Source organism: Antedon bifida, chromosome 11 (assembly GCF_963402885.1).
Source record: "Antedon bifida chromosome 11, ecAntBifi1.1, whole genome shotgun sequence".
Classification (NCBI taxonomy): Eukaryota; Metazoa; Echinodermata; class Crinoidea; order Comatulida; family Antedonidae; genus Antedon; species Antedon bifida.
In genome coordinates, this window is record NC_136236.1 from 12,357,040 (window position 1) to 12,382,182 (window position 25,143).

The following is a 25,143-nucleotide window of genomic DNA, read 5'->3' on the forward strand; positions in this document are numbered from 1 at the left end:
ACAATATATATATGTTACCAAATTAATACCATTAATAAAATCAATTACTAAAATAAAAACGGAATATAAGCGTTATTTCATAGACAAAAAAATCTAAAAATAATGCATGAACTACAGGAAAACGCTATACAAAATAGACGCGCGCGCCCTCAGCGTGCGAATTCTTTGACACAAACATGGCTTCTAATTTTCAATGTCGTAACTCTTTATATATATGGCTCTGCTTTTTTTAAATGTCAGGGGAATGTTTCTGCTGTACGCGACATTAATTATAGATGGCGCTATTACCGTTTTTTAAAATGTCAGGGGAATTTGCAATCTTTTATACTGCATATCCATGGAGAAAATTTATCATAGGCTTCAATATATAAATAAATATTAAAGTTTTCTATTGAGGAAGAAATAGAATGGAAAAAAGAAATTAAGATCAATGATGGAAAACCCTACCACATAAGTTATTTATTTTATTACCTGAATTTAACTAATTTAATTTTGTTTTTAAATTAGTCAATCAAAATTGTCTTATTTTACAGTGTGGTAAACTCTACGGGTTATAAACAGAATATTTGGAATTCATTACAATGACGTCAACAATATGTACAATATTTTGACAGATTGACAGCAGGCGCGCGTACTAGATGTCGGATTTTCTCGACATTGGTAAGATAAGGGAGATAATTATAACAACGTGTACCCAGAGGGCGATGTTTCACCCCCGCCTGCAGAGGTATATTTGGATAGCCGTTTTGGTACCTGGAAATGTTCTTTTTCATTAATATGGAACGCGGAAGATGTTTTAATATGGATGGTGGTCACGGGTCAATGGTTATCATGTGGTAACTATTGTGTTTAGTTTTTGTTGACACACCGAAATTGTGTAATTACACAGTGTGTACGTGGCGAATTACCTGCTTCTGCAACTGCTGGTAAGGTATTTTGACATATTTTGGACGATTCTTTATATCCCGAGCTAGTTGTATATGCTTGTAATTATTTGTGGTAGTTTTTAATCGTAAAGTAAAAGTTTTGATGATACACGTACGCTAGGCCTGCAGCGAAACAATTTGCCACAGGAGCAGACGCGTTCTGCTCCCTGGATGTTCAGTGTCATTGTAGGGCTAGGCTGTATGTGTGAATCGTAGCCTAACATTTGCCCGTTTAATTAATTGTTTAAATTAAGGTATTTATGGCTGTAGAGTTAGCGATAGGTACACAAAGGCAAAACAATATATTAAAAGAGTGAGAGGGGTGTCCTGTGTGTTTGTTCCCTTTAAATAGGGGCCTACTAATACCGACCCTGTCTGTGCAATATCAAATAATATATCTTTTTTTTCACAGATTGTTACACTCGATCTGACGCAATGAAAGCTTTAATTCTAGTTGGCGGTTTTGGGACACGATTACGGCCACTGACCCTTAGTTGTCCAAAACCACTTGTTGAATTTTGCAACAAGCCAATGTTGGTCCATCAAATTGAAGCACTAGCCAAAGTGAGTGGTCATTTTTAATTTGCTCATTTATTAGATTGTAAATAATATAGGAATATAGAATAAAGTTTTCTCAAACAAATTGTGTTTATTTTCTACAGGTTGGTGTAAAAGAAATCGTACTAGCCGTTAGTTATCGCGCGGAAATGCTGGAACAAGAATTGAAAAAACAGGAAGAATTAGTAGGTGTTACTGTTTATTGGTGTCAAAGGGACATCTTATTTAATGTAATAAAATACTCAGGAATAATGACGTATGATTCCGTTTTATTTTTGCCTTAAAAGTAAAACTATTTTTGATTTGCCACTAAACCATTTATTATTTTATTTTCTAGCTTGATATAAAGATAACAACATCTCACGAAAAGGAACCACTCGGAACAGGTGTGGTAATTTGGTGTATTGGCGCCTTATCATGTGGTAATACCACTACCATGTCTATACACCAACTTTTACACTTTTATTTCTGCTACATTTTACTTTTGTTGCTGTAAATCTACTCTTATTTTGCTTTGTAATTTAATGCTACTTTTGGTATCTTTAGCTTGCCTCTTAAAAACATTGATACACTATAATAACAACAAACAAATATAAAGTGTACACTATCAAAGTTTATGTGACAATGTGATATGCCCATTTATGGACATGATGATGTCATATCCCTTCCATATTTGGGCACATCATATTTTTTGTTTGATGGTGTAAACAGAGCCTAAGAGCATTAACATTGAAACTAAATGGATAACTTGTTTTGTTCACAGCTGGCCCTCTAGCCTTAGCAAGACAGATCTTAGAATCGGACGGCGAACCATTCTTCGTTTTAAATAGTGATATTAGTTGTGTATTCCCATTTCAACAAATGTTAGAATTCCATAAGAAGCATGGAAAAGAAGGAACGATTGTGGTACGTTTTAAATTTCAAATCTGTTAACAAATTTCAAAGAGCACATTACAGAAAATCGGAGTGGTATTTGAGTTAAAAAAAACCCACTTTTTTCTTGTAGGTAACTAAGGTGGAAGAGCCGTCCAAATATGGTGTTGTAGTTTATGATTCAACGGACGGTAAAATCGAAAGTTTTGTTGAAAAACCTCAAGTTTTTGTCTCAAACAAAATCAACGCTGGAATGTACATTTTCAGTCCAGCCATCTTGGAAAGAATACAGGTATATAATAATTGTTAGTGGTACTGTGGTAAAATGCTTGCCTTTCAAATCCAAAGTCACAGGTTCAACCAATTTTTAAAATATAATAAAATGATATTTTAATGCATTAACCATATGGATTTGTATTGTTATTTTTATACAGTTAAAACCCACATCAATTGAAAAAGAAATTTTTCCAGCGATGGCCGCAGATTCTCAACTTTATGCATTTGAATTAGAAGGTACGTGTCAAAGGTCAAAGTAAAGGGTATATGACCAACTACAGTAAATGATGGACAAATTCTCTGTGACTATCGACCTAGTGATAGCTTTTGATCCCAAACACTGACCAGATTTTGATTGGGTACGCTAGCTATTATATATCTATATTTCAGGTTACTGGATGGACGTTGGGCAACCGAAGGACTTCCTTATTGGCATGTGTATGTACCTGAATCACAAAAAACAGATGTCTCCAGAAGAACTTTACCAAGGAGACGGGGTCGTTGGGAATGTCCTAGTCGTAAGTTTTCATTTTGTTAATTCCAGCAAACATACCGATGATAGAAACAAAAAATATCTAAACAAATAATGTTACAATTAGTAAACAGCATTGGGGTGTGATAGCATTAAACAGGCACTAATTCCTGGTAACATAATATAAGAGAATATAATTTAATAAATCTTGATGAATTTGTTTTTCTAGGATCCAACAGCCAAGATAGGTCAAAACTGTCGTATAGGACCAAATGTTGTAATAGGGCCAGGTGTTACCATTGAGGACGGGGCCTGCATTAAGAGAAGCACAGTACTTAAAGGCACAATAGTTAAATCACATTCTTGGATTGAGTCTTCAATTATAGGCTGGAAGTGTACAGTGGGTCAATGGGTGAGTACGGCCTAACTGGTCATTGTCCATCTAAAATGTACAGTGGGTCAATGGGTGAGTACTAGCTGGTCATTGTCCATTTAAAATGTACAGTGGGTCAATGGGTGAGTACTAGCTGGTCATTGTCCATCTAAAATGTACAGTGGGTCAATGGGTGAGTATGGCCTAACTGGTCATTGTCCATCTAAAATGTACAGTGGGTCAATGGGTGAGTACTAGCTGGTCATTGTCCATTTAAAATGTACAGTGGGTCAATGGGTGAGTACTAGCTGGTCATTGTCCATCTAAAATGTACAGTGGGTCAATGGGTGAGTACGGCCTAACTGGTCATTGTCCATCTAAAATGTACAGTGGGTCAATGGGTGAGTACGAGCTGGTCATTGTCCATTTAAAATGTACAGTGGGTCAATGGGTGAGTACTAGCTGGTCATTGTCCATCTACAATTGTCTATTGTGTACTATAACCTCCAAACACAGTGTTCAATAAATATTGATTTTATTTTTTTTATATGTAGGTAAGAATGGAGAACGTATCAGTATTAGGGGAAGACGTCATCGTTAAAGACGAACTCTACATCAACGGTGGAAGAATCTTGCCGCACAAGTCCATTGGTGCTTCCGTTACTGAGCCAGCTATTATCATGTAAGGACGCAATATTCTATCACAAAGTCACTACTACACTAAGTCTATGCTTCCAATACTAAGTCCGCAATCAAGCAAATAACTACTAAACTAAATCCACTATAAAACTTTTTTTTAAAGTGGATGAATGAATAAACATATACTTCTGTATCGAGTATAGTCCCACCTCTAATCTTCAGCCAGGCCATTACATATTGATCCTCGGGAATAAGCCCACATACGTAGAAGCTCTACACTAGTTTATTTTTGTATAATATTAACTGAATTTTGTGTTATTAAAATAAAGTGAAAATTGGCTAAATTTACTTTCTCTTAAAAAGGAAACTACACAGTAAAAGAAACTCTGTCTACACTATCAAATTAGTTTGACCAAAAAAGTGTTATGTGCCCAAATATGGTAGGGGTATGTCCAAATATGGTAGTGATATGACATCATTATGTCCATATATGGGAACATCGCATTTTTTGTTGCATAGTTTTAGGCTATATTTTCTGCAATGAGAATAAAAATATTATTCAGTATCTGAATTGATAATACGTTCCAAAAATGAGGACCACATTGATAATTTGTGTTATTTGTACTACTGTATTACAAACATATTGTTTATGCTTTATTTTGCTAATTAGGTATCCACAGCTTGCCGGATAACTCCTTGTGATTGTCATGTTTCTTTTTTTTTACGATTTTGATTTGTATAACCTCTTCCAACATTACTATAAATTGATAGCTAATTACATTTTTTAATTTGGAAAATGAATATTTATACCACATTTTCTATAAGACACCCATGGTATCCATTTTATAATACAAACACCAATATGCAAGTATAGTATATTTTACTTCATTAAATATGGACAGACAACTATGACAAATAATTTAAATTAGCAAAATGACAATATGGTTGAGCCTCATCTATCTATTATTAGTATTATATTTTAATTACAATATGTGTGCATATTTATAATTGATTATTTAGTAATATCAATCACGGGGTTGGGTTGCTATGGCAATTTTGTAAATCATTTATTTTAGATTAAAATTTGGACAAATGTATATATTATTCGACATAAATTAGGTCCTATTAGAGCCCGGGAATATTTCCCAATACTTAATTCTTTATATGTTTGTCTAAAACTGTAATACAGAGGCTGATACTATTTAAGTAACAGCGCCCTTTCGTTTTCACGACGCACCACGTGACTGGGTAGCTGTCGAGTCAAAAAGTTTTTCTACGCACGGCCATGACATTGCACAGAATGACAGTTAAGCTTGGTTCCCATTACGACGCAATGTAAGCAAGCGAATTGACCAATGAAAATCAACTGTTCAAATAATCTCGATTGTGATTGATCAAATTACTTGCGTTGCGCTTACGTCATTGCGTGGGAACAAAATTATTAATCATTGCTGCGTAGTCACGTGGTGCGTGGAGAAAACGAAAAGACGCCAATGTTCGAAAAATACTTAGATATTAAGTAATTGGTTTTATATGAAAACCAAACATAAGTGTATCAAAAACGATGATATTTGATCAATACTAAATGAATAAATCATAATATATTAGACAACCATTCATTTTGGTGTATTTTTTATACTAATTAAAAGTAACAATACAAAATAAGAAAAAAAGTACAGTCAAATGTAAAAACAGGATTTCCACAAGCAAGGCCTTTGACCTGTGGCTTTGCTTGCTTCTGGTTATCCTGTTTTCACATTTTATTTTTTCTTCTTTCGATATATAATGTTATGAATTTTGTGTAAAAAAGAATACTCATTCCTCAAAAAGTTGGATAGGAAACATAAATAAACCATGGACGTAAACATCTATCGAAAAAAATCCCCAAAAAAGTCTATTACGCAATGTACACAACAAGAAGATGATGATAAAAGCGATCACTGACGTATGATATACAGAAGAAAACACTTTACATACCACCTTCCCCTTTCCCCAAATTGTACGTGATTTATACAGCCTACAATTTTTAGATATAAAAATAGAGATCAGAATTAACTAGCTTTGACAGATTTTTCTTACGTTAAAATGTTAGATAGAGGAAACTTAAGCAAACTAGGACCTAAACATCGATCGAAAATCGCACAACCACAAATGAGAAAAAAATGACGATGTAGTCTATTACGCAATGTACACAAGAAGATGATGATCAAAGGCGGTAACAGACGTATGAAATACAGAAGATAAACACATTTCAACCACCACCCACCCCCCCCCCCCCCCACCCCCATTCAGCTTACATTTGAAATTGAATGACAATCCGTAAACATTTCTGAGGTATAGGCCTATTAACCCAAGGTATATATATAAGTCGTCCCTCAGAAACGAATGTAAGTGGTCCTAACCAATGCATGTATATACCATTCTAACTATAATGGATGGGCCTAACCATGTGTGCAAAATGACTGATAAATAATGACAAATAACAAGTCATAACTAGGCCTACTTACCTCACACGGACGCACTTGTTTACCGATCCTTGCTAACTACTGCTACCCAGCGAACTGCTATGACTCACTGTCCGCTTCAATTCCCGTACCTGTATGCTAATTTTACGTCACATGGTATTTATGCAAATCAGATAACAATGAGCCGGGCTTTTCAATCGTATACAATCACAACTAATGTATAGGTCTGTCACAGTCTGTCAAGTTGTGTTTATGTGCGTGTGTTCTATTCCGTTTATTGCCGACCGTTTTGTTATTTTTCTCCCCTTATCAAGAGATCTAAAATACACAAACCTTCGATAATAATTAATCTGATCTAACAATGATATCGACTATAACAGTTCGAAACGCGTAAATTGTTATCGTCACTATTATATTTTATAGATAAAATTAGGTCACCATCAGATAACGCAATAATTCCGCATGCATATATTAGCCAATAGTGGCATTATGAAATCCCATTCTCATCACGTCATTGCTATCACTGTTAACAAACTTATAAGCTAAACAATGACATTAACAAACGGATAAAAAACGTTTTTGAATGAACATTTTCCATTTGTTTTATTTAAGTGTTAAAGGTTTCAATTCAAATGCTTGGTTCCAATTAAGTGTGGTTCCCACTAACGACACAACGCAAGGACATACGCGCAACGCAAGCGAGTTGACCAATGACAAGCCACTGTTCGAATAATCCATCGGTTAAGCGTGGTTCCCACTAGCGACGCAACGCAAGGACGTAACGCAACGCAAGTGAATTGACCAATTACAAGCGATGGCTTATTCGCTTGTGATTGCTAACTGCCGATAACTTCGCTTGTCATTGGTTAAAACGCTTGCGTTGCGTTTACGTCCTTACGTTACGTTCTAGTGGGAACCAAGCTTTATGATTGATCAAATCACTTTTTCGTTTCGTTACTAACCAAGCCTTAGAGACGCAACGCGCAATGACGTCAGCGCGACGTAAATGGTTTGACCAATCACAAAGATGGATCATCCGAACTGTCACCCGTGATTGGTCACGTCAACTCGCGTTGCGTTTCAATGGTAACCACGCTTAAATACGCGACACGCACACAAACTTAAACATAGACGTAAGATTCGAGCACCAAAATCTGTTCTCATTAAAACAGATCAATTTATTATTGTAATATTTAATATCTGTAAAAACTGTAAAATATTTTGGATCTAGAATATACAAAAGTCCTTTCATACTTATACTATCAGAGGGAATCGACAAATTATTTCCATAAACAAACATATATTGACAACTTAATGCACAAACCCACTGATAGGGGTGAACATGGAAAAGAAACAACAAATGTTCACAAATATTACTATTTTGTTAGAATAACAATGAGCATTATGATTAACGACAACATATATTAGAAAACAATTTTTTGTTAAAAGATATTATCCCAGGTCATGTTCACCTTATACATTGAAAAATAATTGTTTAAATACGCAGCACCCTTGTAACAAATAAATAATATCATATAAAATATATGAGGTATATGAGGTATTGTATTAAAATCTATCCACTGTTTCATATCAGACGTAATGGTGCCGTAGTTGGCTGCCGATGACACCATCATCAGCATCTAAGTCCACAGCGCCTTTGATCACTTGTTGCTGGAATTGGCGCTTTATAAATTCGTATATATTATTATATATTCTGTTAAAATGTCATATAGAACCATTATATACTATAAATATACAGTACTTTTTAAACATATTGTTAAAAAAATTATTGCATAGTAATAATATACAGCACCCTTATAAAAAGTACATATACATAATATTATGTAAAATATATGAGGTATACTGCCATTAAAATCTATCCATTAATATATATATTCCATAATATTCCATTAAAATGTCATATAGAATCATTTATATACATATACAGTACTGTCTGTAAACATTGTATTTGGCTAAAAATAATGTTTTTAACTCATTACAACTTAATTATTTTAAAATGCTTTTCATAGTTTTTGCTAAGTAAAGCTACAGATAACTTAAAATAACAGTTTTTGGAATAAAATATCTAAAATAGATATAGAATGCTTTGCAAATTGTGCAGCATATCCAGGTGTAGATCATCTAGAGGCATTCACGCCCATACCACATTGTACTAACTTTACCAGCATCATAATACTGTTTCAACATTGTCATCATTTTTCATTTTATTTTTCTTGCATCTAAACCAAATATTTGGTAAAACGAGGAAGAAACAGGAGATGAAGAACAAAGCAGACATGATGAAGAACGCAACGTTGTACGAACCAGTTACATCATATATCCAGCCTGAAAGACACAAAAACAAATGAATCATTACAATGTTATTTAAATATCTCAAAACGACGCACATTGCATACATCCTAGCAGACTGTCTGTGGCAGATCTAACAGCACCACCATGGCAATCACAGGGAGCAGCACCATGGCAATCACAGGGAGCAGCACCATGGCAATCACAGGGAGCAGCACCATGGCAGTCACAGAGAGCAGCACCATGCCAATCACAGGGAGCAGCACCATGGCAGTCACAGAGAGCAGCACCATGGCAGTCACAGAGAGCACCACCATGCCAATCACAGGGAGCAGCACCATGGCAGTCACAGAGAGCAGCACCATGGCAGTCACAGAGAGCACCCCCATGGCAGTCACAGAGAGCACCACCATGGCAGCCACAGAGAGCACCACCATGACAGTCAGAGAGCTGAGAGCACCACCACAGAGAGCAGCACAAGGACAGGTTCATAGTGAAAAAAGGGCTGGCAATATACACAAGACGACCTCCTTATTTAAGTATTTTAAGCACACGGTGGGATTGAACCAAAGAATTCTAATTACCCATCTAATGTGCCACATACCTGTAAAGAAGCCGCCAATGATAACCGCAAACGCCGTCGTGAAGAGCATCATTCCAAGAGCTTTTGGGAAGTTGTCGATTCCTACAATCTCACGCGCTGAAAGATACGTAAGTGGCATACACGTCCCACTTGCCAACCCAATGAATAAAATAACTAAGACAACGCTCAAGTAAGACGTACAAAAGGGTAACACGAACGAAGATACACCCGCTATTATCAAAGCAACGGCAAATAAGTTTCTTGTTTTTATCCATTTTAATTTAATAGGAATTCCATTAAGTAATCGTGCTATCATACTTCCTATTCCATATATGATCATCAGAAGCGTAGCTTTCTTTTCAGGGATTCCTTTTTTTATGGCGGATGAAACAAGGTGGTAAAGCGTCCCATAAAATGCTATGACAATCAAATTACTAACAATTATTAATATTAAAAATAAAGGATAAGTAATGGGTAATCTCAAATACTCTCTCAATATTTCAGTTAATGTCTTGTCTTCATTTATATCCTCATTAGCATCACCATTATCACAATCTTCTAAAAATTTGTCATTTTCTGTTTTTTCTTCCGAACGTGCCACTATTTTTGACTCGATTTTAAAAACAATTTGGCTTATGACTGTAGCATGGAAAACAATAGCACCTAACAGTTGCAGAGAGCCTCTCCACCCATACGCAGCCTTCAGTGTATTGACTAAGAGAGGTAACATTATCCAGCCTAAAGCGGTCCCAGATAGCGTTACACCATTAGCTATTGAGATATGGCGATCACAAGTCAATCCAACAAATGCAATCGTATTGGTGTACACCAGAGCTACTCCAAATCCTAAAGAAGAAAAGTACAATTTTGAACAACTCAAAATGATATACTACATACTAATATGTGTAAAACCAACTTGCAAATACTGTTGTGATTCTATACTATATTCTGTGCTTGTGCATAATAAACGGAATAAAACAAAAGAAAAATTCCACACAAATATGCAAATTAATATTTTTCTAAATCTACACTTGAATTGACCTTTTCTGCTCAAAATATTTATATAGAAATAAGTTACTGTATATTTTAAATGTGTAATTAATTCATGACTGTTTGAGCAATTTGTTCACAGGCCCCAAGTGGAAATAAGGAAACTTTTCTTGGCTATCCTTGTGATCAAGGGTTGTTCCTTTGAGCAATTTGTATTTTCTATTTAAAGTGTTATTTTGATGTTTATGTACAGTATTTAATTGACCTTGAATGCTTAATAAAGAAACTCAAACTTTGAATAAAAACTTAATACTGAGCATCTAAATGGTGGACACATTTACTTTGATCATCTTTAAAACATTCAAAATACAAAAAGACATGTCACATTTTAAGGCAGTTTGCCTTTTTATTAAATGCCTTGCTATAGTCATATTAACTCAGTAAGTTTGGTGGTATTATTCATGATTTATCTAACAAAAAGAAAAATATCAATAACATTCATTTTCATTTTCATTCCATTTTCATTTTTTCATTTCTTTATTCGATAACAAGCGGTCCAGGGGTTGCGACAGCAACAGAGCGCCATAACACATTTGTGTCCGCAACCCCTGTAACATACAACTTAATACAAGTTAAAAATGAATAAAAAATGATTCGGTATTTTAAGGCAGTTTGCCTATTTATCAAAAGCCTCACAATCTTGACTTTAACTAAAAAAAAATATCAATAATATTAAAAAGAAACACTAGAAATGAATTTACATTATCATAAAAATAACAAATGAAAACAAAAATACATTATAGAAAAAAAATGGAAATTGGTTGAAAATGTATTTCATTGCACAAGTTTTACATGGTTAACCTACTTAGCCTAAATCAAAAAATAATTGTGTTGACAAATGTCTGTTGTGGTAATATCAACAATCTTAAGGGATATCTAAGAATTTCCTACCAGTGATTATAGAATGAGTAATAAACAGTTGCCAAGCTTCTTTCACTTGTGACGATGCCAAAAATCCGCAGCCAATCAAAAGTGTTCCACTCATTACAGTTTTTCGATATCCAATTTTACTTGCCATAAATGCACCAAAAGGGCCTATGAACAAAATGAAGATTAATAATAATTAATTAGTTTACTTCATATGCATGCAACAGCTAGAAGCTCGCCAATTGCAGGATGAAAAAACTATAAATCAACATGCTTATTCAAAGTATTCAGTATTCATTTATTCGTGGTCAAACACAGTAAAATAATGAACATGGTTTAAAATTATTTTTGTTTGTTCAAAGTTATAAATTCACATAAAAATATAAAAATGAGTTAAAAAGGTTAAAATTTGGTAAGATACAAATAAAACACATCATTTAAAATACAGATAATATACATAATTTAAAATACAAAATACAAGCAAGATTGGTGTGTCTAAGGGTATAGCATAAAATGATCAACGTTTCCAAGTTTCATTGAATCGCCTCATTACAGTAGGGAGAAACGAGTTTCTCATTCTATTGGTTTTCCATCTTGGGTACATTGGTTGTTGGTAACATATGTTGAATGTTCTTTCCAGTTAAGTTTAACATCATTTATTGTGCCTAAATATTTATGATGTTTTATAATCTCAACCTCATCATTCATAATTATCAGCTCACTGTGGTTTTTGTTACGTTTACTATAATCAATAATAAACTGTTCAACTAAATTCAACCTATTCAACGAATTTAACTACCTTCACAACTAAAATATTTCTTTGTAACAAAATTTATTTTAAATAAAAAACGGATGGAACGCTACAAAAATAATCTTCCGCTTCATCAGTGCATGGATACCTAATAATCAGACTAAAAGGTGTCTTTGTTACGTTTTACTATCAGTATCAATCCATTTTCAAGTATAATAATAACATTTTGATTGAATAGTGAGGGATTAGTTACAGTGTTGACTTTGAATAAACCATTGGTAATATACAAGAGAGTAATAGGTCTATAGTCATTTAGCGTTGCAGGATGGATTGATACTTTTTTTTTTTAATTTTAAAAGTTTAATTTGAGGCTTAAGGAGTGGCATAGAAGAATTACAACCCTGGTACTATGTCAGGATCGAACCAAGGCACCTTGGTATTGGAAGTCGAGCACTATAATCAGCAATACTCTTAGTGTATTATTCTTACAGTATATGTCTTATACTACTTTCGTTAAGAAAGCAAAATTTCTTTTCTTTTCTAACAAATGACAAATACAAGCAACAACTTAATAATAAACGTAAATATATAACATACAATAATACATATATTGTATAAAAGTCATCCCGAAAAAATACAATTAAAAATACAAAATATTTCCTAATTTTGAATCACTGATTTCCATAAAATAATATCTCTATAGCCTAGTAGTTAGCCCTATCTAGCCTTCTTAGGTTTGATAGTGCTGTAATAATATATTAATGAAAATTCTATTCTATTCTGTTTGTTACTTTTGGTAAAAATAAATCTTAAACTCACAAACAGTAGCCTACTATCTAGGCGAATTGACTACTGATATGATATGATATGACCTGGACTTTATTAAATGCATACAATAGGACCAATGCATGTAATACAGTACAGATACTAGACTAAGTATTGCTAGGCCTACTACTTACTAAAAATGTGAGCAACAGCTGTTGCCAAACTGGAGGCTGCTCCGACTACACCAAGACCAACTTCAAGTGCGTCTGCAAAATCGGTGAGGAAAATCCCAAAAGACAAAGTTGAACCGTCAGTCAAAACCATAATAATATACGCAGCGCTAACAATTGAAACGGTCCGCATAACGGATGGTTGTTTCTCCAAAGTCTTAGACATCGTATTTTTACTCATAACTTTAGCGTACTGTAAAAAAAAACATTAATATACCCTTTGCAGGCCATATTGGAGATCCACAACTAAAAAAACGTCTACTTCGTACTGCAGTACAATACAAGTGAAAATGACAGTGTTTGATATTGTTTATCTATTGGTCACGCTTGATTGATTCAGACAGCGCCACCAATCATGTATGGGGCGCCGACATTGTCATAAAACAAAAAGCGCGTTATTAATTCATATTCCGGCTACTACAAAGTGTTAAGTGGTCACTATACTACATTTATGAGAGCGGATAAAGGATTTTATAAAGCAGAACGTTAGATAGTAACGTACAATAGAATAAAAGCTCAAAATGCGTCCATGCGTGTCTTTCCTCGCGTGCGATGTAGGGCGAGCAACTATGAATTGAATTGAATGCAATCACTACACACCCCCACAACGCGAGCATACGCTCATCTGACTGAGCCCAGCAAGTCTAAATGTATTTTACAGCTTTAAAACGAATAATATCCACATATCCATTCTCGAAAGAATCTACAAAAACTTAACTGTACGTTTCTTAACATGGCAAATTGCAGACATTTACAAAAACATATTATAAATGCCCTTCTTATCATCTCACTTCGCATTAACTATTTGGGGGAAATGGCAAAATGAGCACTGTGGTCATGTTACAAGAGTTGTCAAAAAAAAATATAGATTATCTGAAAAATCACCAGAAAGTAGGAAACCTTTTGTCATTTCCCCATGTCTGTTAATAACTTATCCACTAATGTTGTCATTCTTGCCACTATAAAGCTAAATCAACTGTTATCTCTGGAAAAAGACTGCAAACTAAATTATTTCAATTTAAACTTGATTTCAATTTATTCAAAATGAAAATACAAAACGCAAATCAAGACAAAATGTAAAACGCTTAGAAAGTCTTCAGTAAAGATAGTTAAAATGTTCGTTATTTTAAAGAGTTTATACGGTATTGTAACGGTATCACAGACGCAGTGGTGGTACCGTAATTGTATTCACTACTCACTTTGCGTGGTTGCACCTTTACGATACAATGATTATTAATGATATAATTGGAGAAAAATGGAATAATTATCCATGTTCCAACTTGCACTACACTTAGTCTCATCTATCCGAGTGTTCTTATTGATTTCACTGCCACCGCCTTCCACGTTTAAAATCGATCAATTTCTTTTATTTCAGAAATATTTCATCCATATCAACAAACTTACTTGTTTTCAGAAAAATAAAAGAATAAATTTGAATGTGCTTGAAAAACAGGATGTTCTAGCTTTCGTGTTTTTAACCATGGAGGTCTCCATTATTCAACCTAATAATTTATTTAATGATTATTTTGCTTTATTGAATTATTAAAAACCATTAACCTTTGACCTAATGACTAATATACGTGTTGTTAAGGTTTTAAAAAGTCATTGTACAGAGAGAAATTAAGAGAGTGTCACATTTAATTTCCTTTGGAATCACATGGTGTACCACAAAACTAACTTTACTAGTGTTGCCATGCAAACCTTTATACAATATTAAAACAATAAATAAGGAGCGTTCAATTTGCGATGTCCAATGACCATCAAACTGTGTTGAGTTGGGGGGGGGGGGGGGGTGTGGGGAGCACGTCGTCGTCGTCAAACTCTGATCAAAACGTGGCTTCAAACAGTATTCTGAAACCATCTCCTATCTTCTGTTATCCTACTTGCTTGCTCCATAGAGCCAAACACATCTGTTATAGTCTTTTACCATTTGCATCTTGGTCTTCCTCTCCTCTCCCTCAAAGGGAGGACACACGTCCCAATATATATGCACATGCGCACAATGAATTAACATGACGTGATAGGACAGTGATTAATTCACTATTGGTAATCCTTGGCCACATTGCCTAAAGACATAAAATAAATAAAATAAATGCCTTTTAATGAAACATTGCATGTGATTCATTTACACAGATTCAGATTTATGGTCCTTGCAGAAATTTATGACAGGCACAATCGCTCACATTAAAATACAATGACATACAAAATATATATAAGTAAAATAAATATAAACAAGCAAAGAGTTGTAATAAAGATACACTATACAAAATAAACTACAAGGTGATTTAACAGTATATTTTGTCATTGAAAGCACGGATGGAAAAAGGTATGAATGAATTTAGATATCTACATAGTGTGCTACGTAGTCACGTGACTTTCCTGACCTTAACCAATTCAATTCAATTCAAAGCAACATTTATTTTCTCCTTTCATATACAAAATTGATTTCAATGAACAATATATATTTAAACAAAATTTCGAAAGAAGAAGGTACAAGCCCATAAAGATAAAAAACACATCTTGAGGAGGGCGTACCTATTACTGAAAAATACAATAAACATTTTAAAAAAATAAATAATAAATAAATATAAAATAAAAAATTGACCGAGGAAAAGTTAATATTTGGAAATATCTTGGTGTAATGGATGTTTATCATTTAGTATACTTCCCCTTGTTTTTTCTAGGATTTTTGCGGTACATGTTACTATAGTTTATAGGCCTATAGTAGTTTTAAAAAGACGCATTAAATAACTCATCATTTGTATAGGTTGATAAAAGAAAGCATATCTTGAGATAGCAGAGGCTTATTTAAAAGGAAGTAACATACTGAACATGCCTGTCAAAGCTGACGATGGGCCTACTACAATGTCACAAGCTAAGGTAAAAATACAACTTATCCTCAACCCAATGCGGCCTACTACAATGTCACAACAAGCTAAGGTAAAAATACAACTTATCCTCAACCCAATGCGGCCTACTACAATGTCACAACAAGCTAAGGTAAAAATACAACTTATCCTCAACCCAATGCGGCCTACTACAATGTCACAACAAGCTAAGGTAAAAATACAACTTATCCTCAACCCAATGCGGCCTACTACAATGTCACAACAAGCTAAGGTAAAAATACAACTTATCCTCAACCCAATGCGGCCTTGAATTTAAAGTAAAACTACACAAAACATAATGTTGTCATACTTTTTGTTTCTTTTTCCAAACAGAAAACACTAATTGTTGGTAGAGCATTAAGTTAAAGAGGTATTGTCCCCAAAAAACATGAAAAATGAAGATTAATTAAATCATACTTTGAATATGTTATTTTGTAGTTTTAATAAAGCTAATCACTTCAATAGAAAACAAACCGAAAAAAAAATCACTTATAAAATCACTTATAAAATTTACTTAAATTCAACCAAATCCATTGGCTGGCAGTCAATTTGACAATTTTTTGCTTTAAATTACATTTTTTCAGGTAAATACACTTTTTTCGATCCAATTTTTGGTCAAAGTGGATAACTATTATTTTACATTAAAATGGAATATTCAACAAACATTTTTTAAGAATTATTTATTCAGGGGGACAATACATCTTTAAGCTTCCCTTTTCCAATCTTAGTAATGTTGAACAGGGGGTGGGTGTGCCCACGTCCACGTAGCCTACGTCCACGTAGCTTACGTCCAAATGCAAGTAAGTACAATTAGCCCACGTCCAAATAGCCCACGTCCATGTAGCCTACGTCCACGTAGCCTACGTTCAAGTGCAAGTAAGTACAAGTAGCCCACGTCCAAGTAGCTTACGTCCACGTTCAAGTAAAGCGTGGTTCCCACTAGAGACGCAACGCAAGGACGTACGCACAACGCAAGCGAGTTGACCAATGAAAAGCGACTTTTCAATAATCCATCGCTTGTGATTGGTCAAATCACATACGTTGCGTTACGTCCTTGTGTTGCGTCGCTAGTGGAAACCAAGCTTAAATACAAGTAGCCCACGTCCACGTAGCCTGTGTCCAAGTACAAGTAGCCCCACGTCCACGTAGCCTGTGTCCAAGTACAAGTAGCCCACGTCCACGTAGCCTGTGTCCAAGTACAAGTAGCCCACGTCCACGTAGCCTGTGTCCAAGTACAAGTAGCCCCCCCCCCCCCCACGTCCACGTAGCTCACATCCACGTAGCCCACGTCGACACAACAGACAAACGACAACTTACAAGTATGAATACATTATCATTCATTTTATTTAATAAAAATCTCTTTTATGGATTGCTTTAATTATGACCTGGTTCAAGCTTACAACATTATGATTATAACTTTACGTATAGGCCTATATTGTATTTGCAAACATTATTAAAATTATACATTGACGTCACGATGAAATATCTAAATCTCTATTTGCCCTTAACTACTATCCTGAGCTATTTGTACTCTATCGTATCGTATAAGTACAAAACTGTATTAGGTTTTTATATTCGTCTTCACAATGCAGTACCAGTAATTGCCGAATCAGGTAGACTTATTGTTTCTGCTTTAAGTTTTATATTTCTATATTCGCTATTGTTACGTTTGAAATTGATGAACATTTGCGGTACCGTAAGAAAGAAGCATCCAAGGAAAAAGAAGGAGCCCATGACGAAGAAAGCGATGTTGTAAGACCCAGTCAAGTCGTACACCAATCCTAAAAGAAAAGAGAATATGAATAACTTGATATTGTGATATCACAAAAGAGACGCGCTTGTACGCACCGCCACGCGTAAGTAATTTGACCAATTTCAAGCGATTGATAAAGCAAAACTGTTCTTTGTGATTGGTCACTGTTCCGTCTTCGCTGTGTTTATAAGGTCCAGTTCACAGGACGGGAAGCAAATATTTGTGGTCATCATTACAAGGGAGTTAGGATGTGATTGCTCAAATTTGTTCGTTTTTGCGTCCCGTCCTAGCGTAACCATGGTTCCCAGTCAGCAAAACGCAAGCGTGTTGACCAATTACAAGCGACAGTTTGGATGATCCATCACTTGTGATTGGTCAAATTACTCGCGGCGCGGCCGGTTACGACCTTGCGTTGCGTCAAAGTGGAAATCAAGCTTATGCTTGGTTTCCACTAGAGACGCAACGCAATGTAAGGAAGTGAGTTGACCAATCACAAGCGATGGATTATTCAAACTGTCGCTTGTCATTGGTCAACTCGCTTCCGTTTAGTTTACGTCATTGCGTTGCGTCCTAGTGGGAACCAAGCTTTAACATTGACCGATATACGTACCTGCTAGAGAACCGCCAACAAGACCTGCAAAGCCAGTGCTCATCAGAACTAAACCAACAGCTCTAGCAAAGTTCTCAACACCTACAATTTCTCTTGTATAAAGAAAGATAAGAGGAATGCACGTACCCGTCGACACACCAATGACAAGCGTCACTGACGCAATAACTAAATACGATTTACAAAAAGGTAGCACAAATGTTGACACACCAGCTGCTAACAGTGCTATGGCGAACATGTTTTTGGTTTTGATAAGTTTTAATTTAAGAGGAACTCCATGAAGCATTCTAGATATGATGTTTCCAATACCATATATGGTCATTAGAAGCGCAGCACTTGATTCCGTGATTCCACTTTGTATTGCAGCTGCTACAAGATGATAGACTGTTCCAGCAAAGGCTAGCCACACTAAGTTAGCAACCACCATTATTAATGCCAACATTGGATACATAATTGGTAAACGTATCAATTTAGTTATCTGCTTAGTCTGCTGCATGACGTAATCGTCTTTACTTTCTTCACGTTTGGTGACGTATTCATGGTCGTTGGCTTCAAGATGTTCCTGTTTTCGTTTCGATTGCTGCTGTTGCATGTTCGGGTTGTTCCTGAAAACGAGTAGGCTAATGACAGTTGCATTCACGACAAGAGCACCCATAATTAGTAGAGATCCTCGCCAGCCGAATATCCCTCTTAGGACGTTGATGAGGACGGGTACAGATATCATGCCAACCGCTGTGCCAGCCGTCGTAACGCCGTTTGCGATCGACACGTGATCGTCATCGCAAACTACACACACAAACGAAATAGTGTTGGAAAACACAAGAGAGATTCCACATCCTGTAAAATAAATAAAAATCAATGTATTGCGCAATGGTCAGGTCAGAGGTCATTGTAACAATGTAATCATTGTCGAACTCAACTAAATAAAATGTGTTCTGATTCCACAATACGGCAAGCATACGACGACCGTTCAGTTTAGTACGTCAGTATTTACCATTGAGTTAAGAGTACCAATAATCGTACACTTTGGTGGATAGCTTACCGACTTAGCTCTACTGAACGGGCCCATTATATAACAGATAAAGCTCTGTCTACACTATCAAACTTTATGTGACAAAAAATGTGATGTGCCCATATATGGCCATGATAATGTCATATCACTACCATATTTGGGCACATTGCCACCAGTACCATATTTTGGCACATCACATTTTTTTTTGTCAAACTAGTTTGATAGTGTAGACAGAGCTTAACAGATATATGATGGAGAGAACATCATTGTACAAGGCCTACCACAATATGACAAACCCTGGATTTAGACCCCGCAACTTTGACCCCCACACGAAGATAAAACAAATATAATCCATTAAGCCAATGAATAGGGAAACCCACTTCTTCAGCTACCTGTAACCTTGAACTAACTAAGGCCCACTTGCATTAAACATAAGGTACATGTGTAATAATGTGTTGATAAACACATTTGGACACAACGACGTCAGCGCAATGCAAGTAAGTTGGCCAATCACAAGCAACAGTTCGGATCCACCGCTTGTGATTGGCCAAATTACTTTTGCTGCGCGTACGTCGTTGTGTTGCGCGTCCCAGTAGGAACCATGCGTAAAGGCGTTCGCGTGTGATGTTCGAGTTACCTGTAATTAAAGAATGACTAATAAATAATTGCCAGGTTTCCTGTACTTGCGACGATAACATGAACCCTATGGCAATCAACAACGTCCCTGTCACGATTGTTTTTCTAAAGCCGATTTTAGAAGCGACGTAGGCGCCTACGGGACCTGTAAGATACAATATAGAATAATAGTAGTCAGTAATTACTGATATTGCTATATACACTTATTGCTATATACACTTATTAACGTTAAGTTTCCGGAATGTGAAACGGTGGTCAGGTGTGACGACGTGTTTCAAGTAAACAACCATGGATTTTCAACACAAAAATGAAAATCATTGTTCCGTGTCTTGACATTGTCATGCTAAATATGTGAAATTATATTATATTATAGAATAAGCCAAACAGTCTGAACGACTCGACAAGCATGGCCTCGTGACATATCAGTACAATATTATAACAATAATGGGGGTACAAATTTCACATAACAACTATTGTTGGAACACATCGTCGCGTCCTATTGTGTTTTCCTGATATAAATAGGTCCATGATGTTCAATCATAGAGATATTACAGTGAACTATCTCTGTTTGGCCTAGTTATCTCAGAACAAAATCCATTTAGGATGCCATGAAAGATGATGGTAGTAATTTGACGACAGACTCGTTGTTAGGTTGGATTAAGCATCATGGTTTAAGACCGTTTTTTGTGTCTTTGGGTGAAGTGGGTTGACGGTAGAGGATACCCCCGGGGGGGGGGGGGGGGGTTGTGTATCAGAGTGTTTGATGAAATTAGTGAGCGATCTTAGTCTTGTCATAAATATTGTGAAATAATATTATATTATATTATAGCGTCAGCTGGTTTGCTAAATTACGCAACACGCTGTGAACGCATACTTAAGTTGAAGCACAGAGAGCTATACATTATTTAGCTCTATGGTAAGAGCATGGAAGGTGAGGGTCTTAGTCTTACATACACAATGATATTATATACTTACTAAAAGTATGAAGCGCCGAAGTAAGTAAACTCGAAGCTGCTCCTATAACCCCAAATCCGGCATTTAACTCATCTACAAAATCTGTCAAGAAAATACCGAAAGATATTGTCGTTCCATCAGTAAGAACAAATATAGAGTGGGTACCAACAACCAATAAGATGGTTCTTATCAGTGACGTCGATCTCGCCGTTGTCGTCTCATCATCCTTTGACGCCATTAACAATAAACTTTGAGTTGTGAAATATGAAAATGGGTTCCGCGATAGTGTCGTCGACTGTAATAGTAGGAGTAGAGTACATTAAACAAAAAATTATTGCATCGATAGTGGTATTGCTGAAGGTCGCTCTGATCAGCTATCCAATCAACCGTGAATATTTCCGTTACAAGTATGGAGTGCAAATATTGCAAAATGAAATATTTTAAAATTAAAATACACGAGTTGCGTATATTATGCGAGATTAATATTATTAAGAGCCGCTATAATCGATCGGATTAATTCGTGCTAAAGAATAATAAATTTGAACCAACCTATATTGGAATTTTCTACGCGTGCGTCAAGATTCAAGCAATCTGATGGGCTAGGCCTAGTAGCAAACATAGTCATCGCACCCTGCCCTTAATATACGCGACAACTGTGACTTTGTATAGATTTCTAGATAGATCTACCGCTGCGACAATAGGCCCAGCACCAACTTATAAGCACCACAGTGTATACCTACCTATCCGTCTCCACTTCAGGTTCGCGCGTCGTATCGCGCGTTCAGCAGACGCGATTTTATTTTCCGCGCGCGCAGGAGCAGGTATGAAAGAAGACCCTCTCAGCAAAGAGAGTATAGCGCCGCTAAGTTAAATAACTTAGACGCCATTCTGCAGGCGGACAATATACCCGAATGATTGTGGTAAATGGTGGCTAATGTCCGCTCGAATGGCGTCCATGGGATTACAGGGAGCGTAACGTTGTAGAATGGCACCTGGCAACAGTTATCTATCTATCTTGCGTAGCTGAGCTAGCTATACAATCTTTGCTTTCATCTAGTTATCTACCCAACAACAGAGTTGCTTGGTATCAAAATAAATTAAACTTTATTATCCATGTCCACATTTATAAAATACAATGCATAATATATAATAAAAAATTATAATCCGAAAAATGTACAGCAAATGAAAAGAGTTGATCTACAGGAGGCGGGTCTACATCATAGTAAACGCTAATCATTCATATTGCAGATTCAATCGCAGACTTTGCAGCACCTGCGGCCGTGTATATATCTCTTATCTTATATTTTAAGTAAATTCTTGGCAGCACTTGAAACAAAAAGGCAACGAAGAACAGTGATCCCATAGCGAAGAAAGCGGTGTCGTACGAACCAGAAACGTCATAGATCCACCCTGAAAAACAACAAACATTAATTTGAGGTTTGTTAATACTGTAGACTATAAGTATTATGTACAGTATATATAAATATATAAACAGAACATATGGTACGGTATATACTAACTACTTACCTGTAAAGAAACCGCCAACCACACACGAGGGCGCAGTACTGAACAGTAACACACCCATCGCTTTGGGAAAGTTCCGAACTCCAACGATTTCTCTCGATGTAAGGAAAATAAGTGGTACGGAACCAATAGACCATCCAAAGAGCAAAACAATTGCAGCTAAATACACGTAACGTGTACAGAATGGTATCAGGAACGTACACACACTCGCCGTTAATAACATTATAGCGAACAGTTTGGATGACGTAATTAAGTTGAATTTAATCGGAACTCCGGTAAACAGCCGACTTACGAAGTTACCAATACCGAAAATTGTCATTAAAAGTGCCGCGTTTTGTTCTGATATACCAATGTCTACGGCATGGGATACAAGATGGTAGGTAGCACCTGCAAATGATATAAATAGTACATTCGACACAATCAACAGAAATCCAAAAAGAGGATATTTTAGTGGTAACTTTAAATACTCTTTCAATAATTCTTTTGTTCCTTTTTCCTCTTCAATTATCTCCTTCTTTTCGTCATCATCAGCGCGTACTTCAATAAACTTCTGATCTTCTAAATAAATAGTCTTTCTTTTCGTTGTTTTGAGTGTTTTTGGATCTTTGAAAATAACTACGCTAATCACAGTTGCATGGAGTACACAGGCCCCAAGGAGTAGTAGAGATCCTCTCCAGCCATACATTGATCTTAGTACGTTTATTAAGAAAGGAAAGGCGATCAACCCAACAGCCGTTCCTGCCGTAACAACGCAATTAGCAATTGATATATTTTCACTGCAGGATATCCCTATATACGACACTGTGTTCGCATATAGCATTGATACACCAAAACCTGTAAATATAAAAATCAAATCATTTTAAATATTTTGATTTTAAATGTTTTAAAACTCCAGTGTTAAAATTCGCTGATAGTTAGAGTTTAAGCTCAGTTCGCTGGGATCGAGCGCGTAGTCGTGTGAAAACGAAATATTGACGTTTGATTTATTTTTATTTGCCGGTGCCGTACCCGGGACCGGTGTGAACGACCCTTTAGACGTGTGCGTAAACGTAGCGACGGAAAACGTACGCCTAATCACTGTCATAGGTCAATACACATTTCCACAGGTAGCATTTCTCAAAAATCAGGTTTGTTGAAAATTTGTTTTTCGTTTTTTGCTTTGTTTTTTGAAATTCGAATTTCAGAGAATTCACTTTATAAAGAACCCATGCAGCATATCACAAGCATTGTAAAGGAATATGATAAACATTCTAGAATAGGCCTAATAATGTAATAATTAAACTTTTTTAAATAATTACCTGTAACAAACGAATGACTGATAAATAGTTGCCAAACAGATTGCACTCGAGATGATAAGATAAGACCACATGATGTTAGTAATGTACCCAACATTATAGTTCGTCTATATCCAATTTTTAGGACGATTAACGTACCAATCGGACCTAGAAAAACAGAAAATCGTTATTTTAAAACATTTTGACATTAAAATTCACTGCAGCTGTCACAGCCCCTTTCCGGGCACACTCTCTTATTGAGCGGAGTAAGAGGGTCTCCGAAATACTCAGGGGGTGGCAATTGGACCTAGAAAAAAATAGAAAATAATATATACATAACATTAACAATATACTAAATCGAACTCTACTTCATAACAACATTAGCCTATGAGAATCGGAAACGGTTAAAACAGACGAGTTCAAATTTAGCCTTTATCTGCTTGTTGATCAAGGTCGACCTATTAGTAAAATATTACGTAAATTATGGTTTGTAGTGAAATTAAAGCCTGCAGTCTAACTAATGTCAATAAATGCAAGAAGTGTTTACAACAAAAGCCTACATTTGTAATCAATACTACTATAGGTCTAACGATGGAGAAATAATTTCTCCATGGTCTAACATATTGTGTTTCACCATGCTTTCTACGACCCAATCAATATCAACCAATGGTACTCCTCACACCGTAATATGATACGCTAAATTATTCATTACAAAATATAACAAAAATGAGAAAGGCCTGCAGTTTCCACAAAAAAACCCATAATATGAATAAACAATTTCAATGCCTACATGATTGTTATCATTTTGGAATTTTCTTACGACCCAATTGTAACCATTTGGGACTCTTTCTATCGTAATATAATATTCTAGTAATATTCATTTACACAAGGTCAGTCAGGCCACCATATTACCGACAAACGACTCTTGACTCAAACAATAAGACCTTGCTTATAATATAAATGTACATCATAGGCCAGCTCAGCATTACGTCTAATTGACCAGAATAATATCAAAATACCGTTATTGATGAAAGGGTAACGGGTTTGTAGTATTTCTGATTCGTATACTGTACACTGTATAACTTACTGAATAAATGTAATACGGTTGTAAGTAGACTGGATGCTGCTCCTAACACTCCTAAACCTGCATTTAATTCGTCTGCTAAGTCATTCAGATAAACACCAAAACATAAAGTAAGTCCATCAGTTAAAATCAAAACAATATGCGCACCGATAACTAACACAACGGTTCTCAACAAAGATGTTTTTGTTTCCTTTGTTGTGTCCATCATGTTGGCACCGTTGAAATCTTACATTTTACAGTGTGGCTAAATGCACGAAATGTATGTCATCACTG

At 35.7% G+C, this 25,143-nt stretch overlaps 4 protein-coding genes across 4 annotated transcripts; 1 reads left to right on the top strand and 3 right to left on the bottom strand.

The window, feature by feature from the left end:
- Window positions 1-844: 844 nt before the first annotated feature.
- Window positions 845-5,732, top strand: LOC144855748 (mannose-1-phosphate guanyltransferase beta-A-like). The gene is made up of 10 exons (XM_078713668.1): window positions 845-926; window positions 1,339-1,490; window positions 1,589-1,669; window positions 1,822-1,870; window positions 2,248-2,390; window positions 2,491-2,649; window positions 2,792-2,870; window positions 3,024-3,151; window positions 3,335-3,517; window positions 4,033-5,732. Exons 2-10 carry the CDS (start codon window positions 1,362-1,364, stop codon window positions 4,162-4,164), a joined length of 1,083 nt encoding a protein of 360 aa, XP_078569794.1. The 5' UTR covers window positions 845-926; window positions 1,339-1,361; the 3' UTR covers window positions 4,165-5,732.
- Window positions 5,733-8,562: 2,830 nt separating this feature from the next.
- On the bottom strand, window positions 8,563-13,404 carry LOC144855260 (monocarboxylate transporter 12-like). The gene is made up of 4 exons (XM_078713064.1): window positions 13,103-13,404; window positions 11,417-11,560; window positions 9,497-10,321; window positions 8,563-8,928 (listed from the first exon to the last, which is right to left on the bottom strand). Exons 1-4 carry the CDS (start codon window positions 13,317-13,319, stop codon window positions 8,771-8,773), a joined length of 1,344 nt encoding a protein of 447 aa, XP_078569190.1. The 5' UTR covers window positions 13,320-13,404; the 3' UTR covers window positions 8,563-8,770.
- A 3,944-nt stretch (window positions 13,405-17,348) lies between these two features.
- On the bottom strand, window positions 17,349-21,268 carry LOC144855259 (monocarboxylate transporter 2-like). The gene is made up of 4 exons (XM_078713063.1): window positions 21,010-21,268; window positions 20,036-20,179; window positions 18,390-19,223; window positions 17,349-17,807 (listed from the first exon to the last, which is right to left on the bottom strand). Exons 1-4 carry the CDS (start codon window positions 21,224-21,226, stop codon window positions 17,608-17,610), a joined length of 1,395 nt encoding a protein of 464 aa, XP_078569189.1. The 5' UTR covers window positions 21,227-21,268; the 3' UTR covers window positions 17,349-17,607.
- An 816-nt stretch (window positions 21,269-22,084) lies between these two features.
- Window positions 22,085-25,081, bottom strand: LOC144855446 (monocarboxylate transporter 12-like). The gene is made up of 4 exons (XM_078713307.1): window positions 24,874-25,081; window positions 23,811-23,954; window positions 22,516-23,346; window positions 22,085-22,398 (listed from the first exon to the last, which is right to left on the bottom strand). Exons 1-4 carry the CDS (start codon window positions 25,076-25,078, stop codon window positions 22,226-22,228), a joined length of 1,353 nt encoding a protein of 450 aa, XP_078569433.1. The 5' UTR covers window positions 25,079-25,081; the 3' UTR covers window positions 22,085-22,225.
- Window positions 25,082-25,143: the final 62 nt, after the last annotated feature.

What these genes read in the sequence shown, in the direction of transcription:
- LOC144855260 (XM_078713064.1), bottom strand. Translation starts at nt 13,319, where the DNA reads ATGAGTAAAAATACGATGTCTAAGACTTTGGAGAAACAACCATCCGTT. An exon ending in AGCTGTTGCTCACATTTTTA is followed by an intron (nt 11,561 to 13,102) that starts GTAAGTAGTAGG and finishes TTTTGTTCATAG; the next exon opens with GCCCTTTTGGTGCATTTATG. An exon ending in CATTGGCGGCTTCTTTACAG is followed by an intron (nt 8,929 to 9,496) that starts GTATGTGGCACA and finishes TGTGTCTTTCAG; the next exon opens with GCTGGATATATGATGTAACT.
- LOC144855748 (XM_078713668.1), top strand. Translation starts at nt 1,362, where the DNA reads ATGAAAGCTTTAATTCTAGTTGGCGGTTTTGGGACACGATTACGGCCA. An exon ending in AAATTGAAGCACTAGCCAAA is followed by an intron (nt 1,491 to 1,588) that starts GTGAGTGGTCAT and finishes TATTTTCTACAG; the next exon opens with GTTGGTGTAAAAGAAATCGT. An exon ending in TGAAAAAACAGGAAGAATTA is followed by an intron (nt 1,670 to 1,821) that starts GTAGGTGTTACT and finishes TTTATTTTCTAG; the next exon opens with CTTGATATAAAGATAACAAC.
- LOC144855259 (XM_078713063.1), bottom strand. Translation starts at nt 21,226, where the DNA reads ATGGCGTCAAAGGATGATGAGACGACAACGGCGAGATCGACGTCACTG. An exon ending in TTCGGCGCTTCATACTTTTA is followed by an intron (nt 20,180 to 21,009) that starts GTAAGTATATAA and finishes TGTATCTTACAG; the next exon opens with GTCCCGTAGGCGCCTACGTC. An exon ending in TGTTGGCGGTTCTCTAGCAG is followed by an intron (nt 17,808 to 18,389) that starts GTACGTATATCG and finishes CTTTTCTTTTAG; the next exon opens with GATTGGTGTACGACTTGACT.
- LOC144855446 (XM_078713307.1), bottom strand. Translation starts at nt 25,078, where the DNA reads ATGATGGACACAACAAAGGAAACAAAAACATCTTTGTTGAGAACCGTT. An exon ending in AACCGTATTACATTTATTCA is followed by an intron (nt 23,955 to 24,873) that starts GTAAGTTATACA and finishes CTGTTTTTCTAG; the next exon opens with GTCCGATTGGTACGTTAATC. An exon ending in CAGTCATTCGTTTGTTACAG is followed by an intron (nt 23,347 to 23,810) that starts GTAATTATTTAA and finishes TTATATTTACAG; the next exon opens with GTTTTGGTGTATCAATGCTA.